Here is a 14,040-nt window from a genome sequence, read left to right on the forward strand (position 1 = left end):
TTTGTTACCATCAGCTAAAAGATGTTCGCTGATCAGAAAGCAATTCCAATTCCTTCTGTGTACGCTCAGTGTTTCAGACGCTGCAGTTCTGGACTGGCTGACAAACTCCTTGCAAGTGCTAAGCTCTGCTGTGGAACAGCGACTTTGACTCCAGCTTCCAGCGTCAGTACCTGGTATCGGCTTGTACGCGCTGTCTGCAAACACGCTCCCCTGGCTGGTTTAAACTTCCACTTAATTAACAAATGTTACTGCAGGTCAGATCGTTAGAGTGGCTGTGGAAAGCAAATCACACATGCAAATAACAGGGAAATGAATTCCATTTATTCTTTGACAGACTACTGGTAGGAAAAAGATGCCTGGCTCTAAGTTTAGCTACCGCTGCTAAAGGAATTCCAGTGGTGACATCTGTTGAGAGTACAATGCAGGCAAAAAGCAAGAAAGCCGAATATTCGGAAGGGCAGAAGGCGTGCGATGGCATTGCATAACTGCTGATCCTCACTGGCAGTAAGTGACCAGCTCTGGCCATTTATTTCTAAAAAAAAAAAATAATCTCAACTGAAGACCAGGGTAAGGCTCGCGTGTTACTGGTAGCGTGGAGAAACTCTTCAGTTTGCCAGGAGAAGTGGCAGGAGGGGGGACTGAGGTATTCAGTGGTGGTAAACAGAAGAGTCGCTGAAATGCCCGATTTACCTTGGCTGCGTTAGAGAACAAGAAGGCACTCGTTGAACTTTGAAAGGCAACGTTTTACAGGGGAGAAAAGGAAGTACTGCGTTTAACTCGGGGAGATCATTGCCACGGGATATTGCTGAGGTAAGTAAATCTTATATTACATCTTGATACAAAAGTCGTATCTGCAGCATCGCTGGCTAACCTACAACAAATGAGCTATGGTTTGGAGAAACAACGGATCGCTAAACAGTCCTTCTGGGAGGAGTCACTAAGCTAAATTCAAATAAAATTTGTGAGTAAAATGGAACGGGGACAAGCCCATACAACACGAGGCACGGCTGCTGTCAGGCCGTGCCAGCGGTGGCTCGGCAGAAGGTAACGCGTCCTGCCTGAAGCGGGTGCGCTCGGGGAGATGGGCAAGGGCAGTATCTGGCTTCACAGAAGGAGCTGAGATAACAGAATAGAGGTAGATTTTGCACTTTCTGGATTTATGGAGAACAATATTGACAGGTTTCCTGCTTGATAGTGGCCTACAGTGGTTCCTGCGTGCTGAGGTACAAGGGTCTGCGTGGCTGTAATCAAAAACCCGCACTACTGTACGGTGAGTGAGCTCCGCGCGTCATTGCTTCAAACAAGTGCCCAGGAAAACGAGAGCAGGAGACGAGACAGTGCTAAACGCCGTCCACAGCTCGCTGCCACTTAGCAGCGTAACCCTCGGGAGGGAGACAGTCCGGGAAAGAACTGAAGAGGTGGGGCAGGGAGCAAGGGAAGCAGAACTTCAAGAGGCAAGGCTCAAAAAAAAGGAGAGAACAAAAAGGCCGGGGGAACCAATCCTAAGTGGAAGGGTGACTGCAGGCCCCAACTCTCAGCACTTGTTGCAACTATTAGTGTTGGGAAAAATGCTTCAAATACAGTAACAGAGTGTAAATGAAGCTGGGACCAATTTTTCCTCCCAATTCCTTGCTGTTATCACCCTACGAGAGGTTTAAAAAAAAAAAAATCTATCTCTTGAGACTGCTTCGTAGAGAAGCCAAAAGGGTACTGACCTCACCAAACTGTTGTGGCTAAAACAAAACAAAACGGCAACCAACAACCAACAAACCAACCACTAGAAACTCGTACTCTGTTCCTCATCTCAAGGGAACCCATGGAGCGGGGGCCTGAAGCTCGTTCCCACCCGTGCCTGGTCGGACGGGTCTCAGTGCTGCTGCCCCCCTCCTCACCTAGCTTCTTCACATGCTTTGGTTTCCAGAACAGATGCACGATGTTTGCCTGGGGGAGATATTTAAAAGGGCTTTATCCACAAAAACAAGCTAAGTTCTGCGAGCTGCTCCATCCCCTTGCCACGGGGGTAGTCAGAGAAAATACACAGGAAGCTGCTGCCTGCAGGGGCAGGGGCTGAAATGGTCCGACAAAGCAGTGTATTTCCCCATGGGGGAAGAACGTGATAAGTGAAGAGAAATCAGTGCAACCTGACTTCGTGTAAACAGTGTTCTAGCTACACCAGATATAAAGCCAGTGTATCCTGGTGCCTCCTATGTTTGTAACGGTGGGAGCAGATTTGCATTGTGTAAACAAAGGTCACTGTCATGAGTTTAACCTAACGGCTCCGCGAAGAGGAGCGAGGTGACGTAGCTGAACTCGCTATGTAAACGGACTCGGTGCTTAACACTGATGCGGAGTAAGCGGTATTCGGTGGAGTAAGCGGTACGAGGTGATGAGAGGTAGTGGGGAAGGACAGCCTCCTCCCCGTTGGCTTCATACACAGCGGGTGTCCTGACTTCTCCTTCTCCGTGTGAAGGGTTTGGCTGTTCTGCCAGAGTTGCAGTGTCATAACGTGAAATGGAAGCTGGACTCTTCAAAAGTTTAGCCCCGGATGAACGAGTCTCAACTCCTTCTCAGGGACGATCCCTTCCCAAAGAGGAACATCGCTCCAGGACCTCAGGGAAGGTCAGTGCTAAGTGTGGCTCCTGATTCACAGATTAAGAATTAGATAAAATATATCCAGTCTATCAGCTGAAAACTTTCTGCTGTACAGGACTGGGACTCGCATGGGGATCTCTGCTGTTCCAGTCTACAAGTGCTCCCTGCAGAGATCTGAAACCTCCTGTCTGAAACAGCTTTGCAAAGCTTTCGCACCCCAAAGGGAAGTAAGAGTTGTGCGTTTTTAAGGCTCTCCACAGAAGGGTGACTGAAAGATCTGTTCTCCAGTGCTATCTTCAGCTTATTGGAACGCCTGGTGGAAACGTGGCAGCGTGGTTGTGCTCAGGCTGGAGGTGAAGACGGGGGGCAATGAATGAAGGGGCCCAAAGTTCAGGGAGGCCCCAGCTCCAGGAGATTCTTGAGGTTGATGTTGCAAAGTGGTAAGCAGTGGCTGTGTCTCCCCCTGTGAGTAGCCCATGACCAATCCCCCTGAAGACGCAGGTGGATTGCAAGGAGGAAGATTTAGGGGGAGGAAGCCAAGAAGATGAGAAAAGTCCATGTTAGCAGCACAGAGAGCCTCTGAAAGGTTAGCAGGGCTCTTGGAAAGCAAAGCCTCATCCAGAGGGGGTGGCTGAGGCGAGGAGGACTGAGGCTCACCAGATGAGAGAGACAGGCTGCCAGGGAAGTCTGACAAAAAGCTGTCCACCTCTACTTTGGGTAGTTTCTCAGGCAAATATGAGGTAGATCCAAGCTGATACTTTGGAGGAGGTTGCGGTGGGGAGGAGATGGGAGAAGAAGGCTCCAGAGGGTAACTCATTCCCATGGGAAGAGAGTTAGGAACCAAAGAGTGGGGCATTCCTGAGCTCGGCATGGTTTGGAGATGCGTGCTGTACATGCCCACGGGCAGCATGCCAGGGAAGCTCTTACCACCTATCATGTCTCTGGATGCCATGCACAGGACGGGACTCAGCTCTTCTTTTACTGCTACAGATGAGCTGCAGCTTAGGAGACCCAGCATGTCAACGGGCTCCGTCTTAATCTTCAGCAGTTCCTGGGAGTGGCTTTTCTTCATGTGCCTGGTCAGATGATCCTTCCGCCCAAACCTCTGAGCACAGTACTGGCACAGGAAATCCTTCCGCCCCGTGTGCACCACCAAGTGTCTCCGCACGTCTTTCCGGGTGTAGAAGCGCCTGTCACAGTGGTCACACGGATGCTTCTTTTCCTTCGCCCCGCCAGAAGCCCGTCTAGAATGAGCTTTGAGGTGCTCCAGCAGGACTTGGGTGCTTTCGAACGTCTGGAGGCATACCTTGCAGCTGAGGTCACCGCTGGCAGCCGCGTGCATGGCCAGGTGTCGCCTGAAACCAAGCTTGGTGTTGTAGTTCTTGCCACACTCGGGACAGTGGAGGGCCTCCTTGTTGGGGTCGTGGGTCTGCAGGTGGTTGCGAAGGTGATCTTTCCGGTGAAACATCTTCTCGCAGTACATGCACTGATGAGGCTTCTGAGCAGAGTGAGTGGCCATATGCCTTTTGGGAGAAAAGCAGGAAAGTTTAGACTAGTGTCCAACCCCCAGGAGAACACATGCTACTTTTTCAAAATGTTCCTTGCGTCCTACACTGTATGCCACAGAAATCCCAGAGGGCATTTTAACGCCACTAAGCGGGGCTGAACTGACAGCCTGGGTGGCAGCGACTCTCCAGGCGCACAAGCACGACATTTCGAGCCGCGGTCAGGGTCTGTCTCAGCAGTTCCTGTCCTCCCTAGAACGCACCACCTCTGCAGACGGATACTTCAGTCACCTACTCGGCTCCTGCTCTCTGTTGAGGCTATCAAAGGGGGGGGAAATGACAAAGAAAGTCGTAGCAGTTTAGGACGAGAAATGCTCGTCCGCTGATGAGATGGCTTCATTTCACCAGGAAGCATCGGACGGTGGCAATGTCTGTTGACAGCCACTGTGGAGTGATTTTACCTCGGTACCTTATACTCTGACACTGTTCATCTAGTCTTCGAGTTCCTAACGACCGTATCGCTTAATTATTCTATTCTATATTTCAGCACGTAAATAGGAGCTCTACTTCTTCACGCTAGAGCAATGGTGCCATAGGAATGTTTCTGTGATTAAAGTTACAGAGGTAGGGCTCATGAAATGTGAATGCTATTCTTGCTTTTCTCTTTGGTTTTTAATCTGTGAACTTCACTTTCTGCTTCAATTTCCTCCTTAGTAAAACAGAAAACGTCTTGAGCTCAGGATAAAGCATTAACTGAGGTTCTCTGGAAGGTGCTTAAAGAGATGCCAAGTATGGTCATGTCTGGGACTCAACTGCTTCGCAAGGTAACAAGGGCATTCCCCCTCCTCCACCTTCTCAGAAATTCAATCAAAAAAACATGATGGAGGGGTTTTCCCCTCTCTTCTGGCAGAGGAGCATTGTTCTGCAGAGGCACTCAGCAGTTACCTACCTATACAGCTTGTACTTAGAAGCAAAGGCTTTGCCACAGTGCAGCTGGGGGCAGTTGTACGGTCTCTGCTCAGTGTGAGAGAGCGTGTGAGTTCTCAGCTTGTCCACGTTAGTGAAGGCGGTCTCTGATAGTTCACATTGGCATTTTCCCTGACTTGCGGCCTCTTCACCTCTTGGCCTGGGAGCTAATTTCCAGCCTGTCTCTTCCTCCTCCTGCTTTGCATCTTGAATCCAGTTGGGAACACTGGGAAAAAATGCCGTCATGGCAGGCCTAGTGGAACGTGGCCATGTCAAGCACAACTCGAGCCTGCAGGCGTCTTGCCCGTCTCGCCGTGATGTTGTCTGGGTGCAGTTTCAGCTGGAACCCTCTGTGACCAAACTGCGTTAACAGCAAATCATCATCATCTGGAATCACAGAAGAGTTGGCGTTAACCCACTACATCTTCCACCTGAGCACACAAACGCGGGTGAGCGTCAGCAAGCGCTACCAACGTGCGAAGGTGCTCGTGCTGCACGTTCACAGGCATGGGAAATCCCCAGCTCCAGAACACGCCTGGTTCTTGCCTCTCTTAACCCCTGTTCCGTGTCCCTGAATAAAATGATGTTAAGCTTCTTTGAACAACGTCTGTGCAACTATTTAGAGGCAGCGTTACCTGCTGTGTGCGTCTCCTCCTGAAACAGGCGGGTTTGTCTCTGCAGCTCTAAATACCTCGCCTTCCCAGCACCTTTTGCAGACCGTTCCTCATCCCCTTTTTCACGTTCTTCACGTCTACTCTCCCCTGCTCTTGATCTTTGCTCCCCTGGACCAGAAAGTTACGGTCTTTATGATTTCTTTTTTCATCCACTCTCCTACCACCACGCTGCACTAGCGAGACCGTCTCCTAGCAAACCAGTCTGCGGTACCACACGTGGGTGGACGGGGCTGCGGAAGAAAGCTTGGTGCTACCAGCACCGCCACGCAGCCACCCCCTTCAGGAAGGCAGCAGGTGCTACTTCTCTCGAGGGCGTGATAAGTCACTGTATTTTCTCTTTTCTTCTGTGGGGCAAATTCTGCCTGCCTGCATTCCCCGTTTTCTACAGTAACAAACAAATACCTTTTTCTTTTACACGCTTATCCATCGCTGTGGAACCTCAGACTATCACCCGCTCAACCCAACACACCTCCTGCATCCCCATAACCTACGGCGATTCTCTGCTGACTTTTATGCAGAGGGAAACCTCTACTGATCTCCGCTAGCAGGTTGTTCCTGGATCTCGGTTGTCTCGTTGGCAGAGCACTGCGTTTCCATCAGGTTCTAGCAGCGCTTACACCAGTACCTGGTGAGATGCAACAAAAACCTCAGAAAAGCTCTCTCGCTGAATTTAGCTACCTAAGAAACTCTCCTTAAAATAGCATCAAACCCTCAAGCTCTTTCTCACTCCATGATTGCTTCAGAGGGAGGAACTTCCTGCCTGCACATCAACAAGAGTGCCAGTTGTGGGCAGGATGTGCAACTACGAGGGAACCAACCAACCCCCATGAAGAAAGGGCAGCGCCAAACGTTATAAATAGCTGAGCTGACAATAACGGCAGCTACAGTCAGCACGCGACCGCCCGCCGGCCCCTCGGGGTGCAAAACACCGGGAAACGGGATGGCTCCACGACAATGTGTCCCTGCGTAGGTGTGGAAGCGTCCGTTAGGAGCAGAATTCAGGTTTGGGCGGGCTGAATCTACGCAGGCAGAGCACAACAAAAAAGGATGGGACTGCTGAGCGCCACTTTGGTACGACACAGCGTGACATGGCGGCTGCTCCTACCCTTTAGGCTGCAGGAACCCCGTGTCTCGGAGCGGTCTGTCTTTGCTGGCGTGTAGGACTGTGAGTATTTCACCTCTGAGATGGGTGCCGAGAATGATAAACGTTCCCTATGTCCTGCTTCAGGGCCGCGTACACGTTCCAGGTCTCTCCGCCAGTTCCTCCAGGTATTTGCTTATTCCCCTCCGAACAAGCTCAGCCATCTGTGCCAGTTTCAAAGCTACCTGAAAGAAGACAAAATTTCAGCTTTGCTGTCTTTAACAGTCAGGTGCACAAACCTCCTGTCGCCTCCAGAGCAAAGATCCAGATACAAATGAGTTAAGGCATGGTCCTTTCTGTGTTTGATTACTGTTAAATTTCATGAACCTTCCTGAAAAACTGCAAGATTCTCACAAGAAAAAGGACTCTGCCTACCGAGTGTGTTTGTAATCCTAAGGGCACGTGGCAGGACGCCGACAGCTGCGGAGTGAGAAAGAAAAAATCCCCACAGGGTGAGGGTCTGGCACAGCAGCACTGAAAACTCTTCAGCAACTTGGTTCACCTAAAGGTGACGGCATAAGCACAGTGGCAGGGATCTTTGGGAGGTTGACAACACAACTCACAGGGGGCTACAAAACTCTGATCTACCTTCATATTTAAAATAGCTTCTTAGTAGCACTTCCCGCAACTCTGTAGCCTCCAGAAACAGTCACCACTGCGTGGAAACAACCTGTGGTGGATCACAGGCTGGTGCCAGCACGGGAGCCTGTTTGACTTAGAGAGGTCTGCTCTAGTCCTTGAAAAACACTTCTAGCCTGTGAAGCTCCAGAAATCTCAGATGAGATAGTTACAGAGAACTCCAATCAGGTCAATTTTCCTCTTTCAGTTCTACAGAGGTTGAGAGGTTCTCAGAGTGAACAAGCTGGAAAAAAACACCATCCACCTGAGGGCTGGATTCCCGCTGGCTGCCAACGTACGCAAAATATTTCACTGCTGTGCAGAGTTTGTGCAAAAAGCTGACACCGTGCGCGACCCCAGGCAGCTGTCAGTGTACGGAACGCCGTGAGAGACGTCCCAGTTAGCGCCTTGTACAAAAAGCCCTCAGGGCTCACAGCCAGTCCCTGCCACAGAGCCCCCCGCCTGCTCCCACAGTTTCTTCCAGTGGTTAAACCTCCTCCAGGCACGGTTCGTTACCAAGTACCTGAGCAGTGCCTGCCCCTAGAGAGCCCTCCGCTCACGGAGCTGCGTCGGGGAGCTGACCCGGGTTAAAAACAGCTGGGCAGCACCAGAAGGAGCCCGGGTCGGTTCTCTGACCTGGGCAATGCAGAGCTGCGCCGCTCGCGCTGCAGCGGGGATGGTGGGGCAGCGGGCCTGGCCGACGGGTCCCCACACCTCGTGGATGCAGCTTCTCTTTCCTAAAGGGCATCTCTGGTGTGCAGTTTGAATTTCTCCATCCTTGGCTTTTGCCTGCTGCTAAGGAGCTCCTTCGCTAAGGAGCCGCTCCAGCGCTGCCCCTTTTCCTCCCGCACGCAGGCGGCTGCGCTCACACGGTGGGACCGGCGAGCTCAGCATCAGGACTCCCAAGTCCCCTTCGTCCCCCCTTCCTTCTGCACTGCCCTGGCCCAGCTGTCCTACAGCCACACAGCAGCGTGCCCGAGGGCCTCACCGTGCTGAAAAGCCACTTAGTTTGTCATTTTCCCTCCCCCAGCCAGATGAGCCCCCCCCGGTCAGGTTTGCTGAGCCGCCCTACGTTGTTAAAGCTTCAACCTGCTCAAGCAGAAACGGGCAGCGACCCGGCAGAGCTGAGGGCCTGGGAGGAGCCCAGCACCAGGCAGGGCCGGAGCTCAGCGCAGCCCCTGCAGTGAGCCCGGTCCTGGCAGCCCGGCACCAGCCCGCCCGGGCACGGGCTCTCCCCCGGCCTGCGGCCGCTGCCGGGGACCGAGCGGGGGCAGAGCGCCGGGAGCTGCCTCGGTACCGCGCAGCCCATCACAACAACCCCCCGACTTCTCCGTCCTGTGCTCCAAGCCGGTTCTGCCCCGGTTTGCTGCCGCCCTCCTGCATCCTCTGCCACTTCCCGCTCATTTACTGTTGTTATTTACGATTAAAAGGACACCGGACCCAGACCGGCCCCCGGGCACCTGCTCTCCCAAGCACCGCTCCCCTCCCTCCCCACGCCCCCGGTGTTCCTCCTGCCGGCCCCACACCGACCCGCACCTCCCGGTGTGCCCCCACAGCGGGGGCCTCCCGCCGCCCCCGCCCCACGCCCGGTGTTGGCTGCTCGGCCCGAGGCCTCCCCGGTGCCCCCCCAGCCCCCACGGGCGGGCGGCGGCAGCCCGGGACCGGCCGTGAGGGGGGAACCGGTGGGGTAGGGGGGGGGGTCGGGGCCGTGCTCCCGGGGCGCTGCCGGTACCGGGGGCCCACAGGTGCCGCCCCCCGGTGCCCGCGGGCAGCCCCGGGAGGATGAGGAGAAGGAGGGGGGGGGAGGAAGGAGCCAGTGAAGGATGGGGGGGGGGAGAGGGAGCCGGTGCCGCCCCCGCCCCGCCCCCCCCCGCACTCACCCCGCTCCCCCGGGCCCCGCCAGGCGCGGCTCCGGCGCAGGCCGCGGCGGCCCCATTGTGCGGGGCATTGTGGGAGTGACGTCGGGGCCCGCCGCCGCCTCGATGGTGCCCGCGCCCCGCTAGAGCGGCCGGGCCGCGGGGCCGCGGGGCACGACGGGAAGGGGGCGGCCTCCCGCCGGCCTCCCGCCGACCTCCCGCCTCCCGCTCCCCGCCGCCATGGCGCCGCCGCTCGCCGTTCTCCTCCTCCTCCTTCTCCTCCCGCCGCTGGCAGCCGGTGGCTGGGACGCGGCCGGGTACCTGCTGTACTGCCCCTGCATGGGTGAGGCCCTCCCGCCGCTGCCGCCCCCCCCCGCCCGCCGCCGGGGCCCGGTGGGGCGGAGGCTGAGGCCCGTTCCCCCCCCCCTCCCTCAGGCCGCTTCGGGAACCAGGCCGAGCACCTGCTGGGCGCCCTCGCCTTCGCCCGAGCCCTCAACCGCACGCTGGCCGTGCCGCCGTGGATCGAGTACCGGCACCACCGGCCGCCCTACACCAACGTGAGCACCGGGGGGGAGCACCGGGGGGGATCGTGGGGAGCACCGGGAGGGATCATGGGGAGCATCGGGGGGGGACCGGGAGGAACCTTGGGAAGGACCAGGGGAGCACCGGGGAGGATCGTGGGTAATCGGGGAGGACCGGGGGGGACCGAGGGGAGCACCGGGGGAACCAGGGGGCAGAGCCGGGGAACTGGCCCCGGGGTAGCGGGGGCTCGGCTGGAGGCCGTCCCCGCGGTGAGGCCGTGCGTGCCGCCCGCAGCTGCACGTGCCCTACGAGCAGTACTTCAGGCTGCAGCCGCTGCTGCGCTACCATCGCGTGCTCAGCCTCGAGGAGTTCATGGCGGAGCTGGCGCCGCAGCACTGGCGGCCCGGGGAGCGCGTGGCCTACTGCTTCGAGGCGGCGGCACAGAGGAGCGCGGACAGGAGCAGCTGTCCTATGAAGGTAAGGGCTGCCCGCCTCCCGCAGCTCGGTGCTGGGGGTGCTGGGGGGTGGCCGGCTCATCTGTCTGCAAACACGGCCCCAGATCGCCATGAGCGACGTTCCTTTTGCTGCTTATCTGCGTGCCTTGCTGCTCCTTCCTGGCAGTTCTTCCAAAGAATTGCCAGCAAACGCCCAGGGTTCGGGAAGGCTGTTGGTGTGAGTAGGTCTTGCCTCTTCACACCTGATCGTGGCTGTAAGGAAAACAAGCCTGGAAGGAAAAATGCCCATCTCTGCCTGTCCTTGCCCGGTTCCTGTCTGTGGTATAACTGTCCAACTGGCTTTAGAGTAACCTTTAAGACATTTAATGACTCTGGTGGTGGTGTTCTTTTAAAGCAGCCTTTGCATTAGTCCTCAATTAACTCTTTACTGTTTCACTCTCTTCCTCCTGTGGAACGGATAAGGGACGCACGGGCTGTTAGGTTCACTCGGTGCTCTTCCTGTGTCGGAGGAACTCCTTGGCTCTGCAGCCCAGGATCTTGGCAGCTCACCCTCAGACCCCACGTGTGCACTGAGCGCTTGTCTCTCCCCTGCAGGATGGAAATCCGTTTGGTCCGTTCTGGGATCAGTTCAAAGTGGATTTTGATAAGTCTGAACTCTTCAAGGGAATCTCCTTCAGTCCTGCGTACAAGGACCAGTGGATCCAAAGGTAGCAAGAAGCAGGGGAGCTGTTGGCATGCTGCCGCGCTAGGCGTTCAGAATAACCCAGGAAAACAAAGCCACGAGTGACTTCAGTCACCTGGATGTGTTTGGGTGACAACTGCCCTAGCCTGGGATGAAAACATAAGCTGTCACTGCTAGGTAGCTCGTTGTTGTGTGTATCGGATCCTTACCTTTTTGTCTGTCAAAGAGTAGTAATTGCTTGCTTACTGGGGGGGGAGGTAAAATGTGCGATCGCAGTTCTGCTCCGCGGTTCTGTTCCCACAGCGAAGTGGTCTCGGACCCGGAGTGAGAGGCGCTGTGTGTTTCAGGCTGTTCGTAGTTTCTGGTCTTACCTTCCCCAAACTTGTACTCAGCAGTCCTCGCGCAAGATGATGCGTGCAAGGTTGTTATACTCCATCTGTTTGTTCTTGTTTTGTTCTCCCCATTGTTCCCCCCCCCCCCTTAGGTTTCCACCATCCGAGCACCCTGTACTTGCCTTACCTGGGGCTCCAGCCCAGTTCCCGGTGCTGGAGGAGCACCGTCCCCTCCAGAAGTACATCGTGTGGTCTGACGAAATGGTGGAGAAAGGAGACGCCTACATTCACTCCCTGCTGGTTAGGCCGTACGTGGGAATTCACCTGAGGATCGGCTCGGATTGGGTATGGCTCGGTGCGGGGCTGGCTGCTGCAGGGGGGTGGCTAACGCCGTGGAGAAGTTGTTGGAGGAGAAGCTGCCCTTCGGGGACGGACGCCTGAACCCTGCCTGCATGCAGTAACTGGCTGCGTTCCGTGCTAGGAATGCTGTTGGGATTCCTCCTTCAGACAGAGCGTGACGCTGCTGGTGGGGGGCTTGGTAGCGTGTCCTTGCACCGTTTCCTTTCAGACGTGGAGTTTTCTCTTCTTCCAACAGAAAAATGCTTGTAACATGTTAAAGGACGGGACAGCCGGGTCTCACTTTATGGCTTCGCCTCAGTGCGTGGGCTATGACCGAAGCGCTGCTGTGCCCCTCACCATGGACATGTGCCTGCCGGACCTGCAAGAGATCAAACGTGCTCTCAAGCTCTGGGTGAAAAAGACAGAAGCTCAGTCTGTTTACATCGCTACCGATTCCGAGCCCTACACGAAGGAAATACAGCAGTTCTTCCAAGGAAAGGTAAAGCTTCTGGAAAGCAGTTCCAGCAGGAGCGCTCTAATAAGAGCTGGTATTGTGCTGAGACACTTGTAGTAGCAGATGGGTTAATTTACTTTCCTTGCTTTCCCCTGCAGGTCAGAGTGGTAAGCCTGCAGCCGGAGGTGGCTCAGATCGATTTGTATATTCTTGGCCAGTCCGATCACTTCATCGGGAACTGTGTCTCTTCCTTTACGGCCTTTGTAAAAAGGGAGCGTGACGTGCATGGAAAACCCTCTTCGTTCTTTGGCATGGACCACCCGCCAAGGTTACGGGATGAATTCTGACCAAGAGAGGAACGGGCTCGATAGTTCCCAGAGCTCTGAGCGTGGTACCTTGCCGAGGGACCACTCGGGTGCTAGCGGTGTTCTCCACTGTGCAGAGCACGCTGCCGGGCTGCGGCAGGGCTGTTTCCAGCTCCTGGGTGCTCCTCACGGTCACTCTTCTGTCTGACCTCACTTCTGTGTTTCTAGGGCGAAACCAGACAGAAAAGAAACTTTAAATCATGAAGTTTATAGGAAACTGTAAACTATATGCACGCAGTTCTTATGATGTAGTTCATGTATCTCTCCATCCTCGTTTCTGGGGGTTTGCCACCAATTACAAAGAAGCTGCTCGGATTTCCTTTTACCCTTAGTCAATTTATCTGGAGATGCTGAGAAGCTTCTCGTTGTCCAAACCTGACCGTGAGCTCTTGTAAAGTGCAAATGTTTGTCTGAAATACCACGGTCCTGAAAAGTGGTGCAAGATAAAGCTCAGGATAGGAAATAAGACCTGGGTTTTATCGAGCACGGTTATTGCCTTACTGGACCCACACCACCTCGGTGCCTCGCTTTCTGTGCCCGGTAGCGGGAGATTCCACTCCCGCCTCGCAGCAGTGCTGTGACAGTGGGCGGCTGTGGAGCAACACCCTGATCTCTCGGGCGGTGCTAGAGAAGCCTGCTGGTGGTGTGTTTCCTCGTTGCAGTTACGGGTTCGGATTTTCTTTGTACTGAACTGGGGAAAGGTTTTTTGGAGGGATGTGGATGGAAGATCTTTCGTAGTGGAGCTGGAGACTTAGGGTTCTGTAGCTGTTGATGTAAGGTGGAAATCTGTTAGAAATGTAATTGTAAGCTAAAACTCCTGAAGTAGCTGTAGCGTGGGTGGGTGCATGTTTTACCTAGGTCCGTGTTAACGGTTTGTTTTTATTTCTGTACTCTGTAAAAGCGACCCCTCTGACAACAGAAGTGCTGGCGGTAGGGCTAGTTCCCAGCACGGCTAACTGAAAAGCGTTGGCAAATGGCAAAACAGACAAAAAGCTTCGGTTTGCCCCAGCGCAGCTTACCTCCGGAACCACAGCAGGGTGTCCAGCAGAAAGACTCGGTTCGGCCACTGCCTCTTTGTCCTCCTGGCGCCTTTTTTGAATACAGACCGCAGAACTTTGGTTAATTCCTAAAAGTGCCGCTCGTGAGGCTGTGGTACCGGGGTGGCCACCTCTGCTGCAGCCCAAATACTTCCCTGGGGTTAATTCCGGAGGTTTTGGTGTTTTGTTGTTACCGCTGTTACTTTCCGCCCCCCTCCCTGTGCTGTGCAGGAGGCCGGCGGCTCGCTGCCCCCTGCCCGGCCCCCGGCTGCTGCCCGGGGGTGGGCGCGGGCCCCGTCGGGCGGAGCGGGAGAAACAAGGATTTTTTTTATATAAAAAACCCGTATTTTTCTAACAATAAAGAGCTTTTGTAGGCAGTGCCGTTGCCCTGCTCGTCCTTTGGGGGGGGCCGGCCGGGCCCGGGGGCTTCCGGGGGGGGGGGGGGGGGGCCCCTCCGGGGGGGGCCCCGGGGCGCCCAGGGCCCCATCGCGCTCCGGGGCGG

The 14,040-nt window shown here is 55.2% G+C and overlaps 2 protein-coding genes across 2 annotated transcripts; one reads left to right on the top strand and one right to left on the bottom strand.

Annotated features, from left to right (window-relative positions):
- Window positions 1-299: 299 nt before the first annotated feature.
- On the bottom strand, window positions 300-9,449 carry PLAGL2 (PLAG1 like zinc finger 2). Its single transcript, XM_035343736.1, has 4 exons — window positions 9,377-9,449; window positions 6,843-7,063; window positions 5,047-5,450; window positions 300-4,115 (listed from the first exon to the last, which is right to left on the bottom strand). Exons 3-4 carry the CDS (start codon window positions 5,307-5,309, stop codon window positions 2,894-2,896), a joined length of 1,485 nt encoding a protein of 494 aa, XP_035199627.1. The 5' UTR covers window positions 5,310-5,450; window positions 6,843-7,063; window positions 9,377-9,449; the 3' UTR covers window positions 300-2,893.
- A 69-nt stretch (window positions 9,450-9,518) lies between these two features.
- POFUT1 (protein O-fucosyltransferase 1) lies at window positions 9,519-13,915 on the top strand. Its single transcript, XM_035343737.1, has 7 exons — window positions 9,519-9,695; window positions 9,788-9,909; window positions 10,169-10,351; window positions 10,924-11,036; window positions 11,496-11,688; window positions 11,939-12,181; window positions 12,295-13,915. The coding sequence occupies exons 1-7, from the start codon at window positions 9,593-9,595 to the stop codon at window positions 12,481-12,483; spliced, it is 1,146 nt and encodes a 381-aa protein (XP_035199628.1). The 5' UTR covers window positions 9,519-9,592; the 3' UTR covers window positions 12,484-13,915.
- Window positions 13,916-14,040: the final 125 nt, after the last annotated feature.

This window comes from Oxyura jamaicensis, chromosome 20, assembly GCF_011077185.1.
Source record: "Oxyura jamaicensis isolate SHBP4307 breed ruddy duck chromosome 20, BPBGC_Ojam_1.0, whole genome shotgun sequence".
In the NCBI taxonomy this organism is placed as follows: domain Eukaryota; kingdom Metazoa; phylum Chordata; class Aves; order Anseriformes; family Anatidae; genus Oxyura; species Oxyura jamaicensis.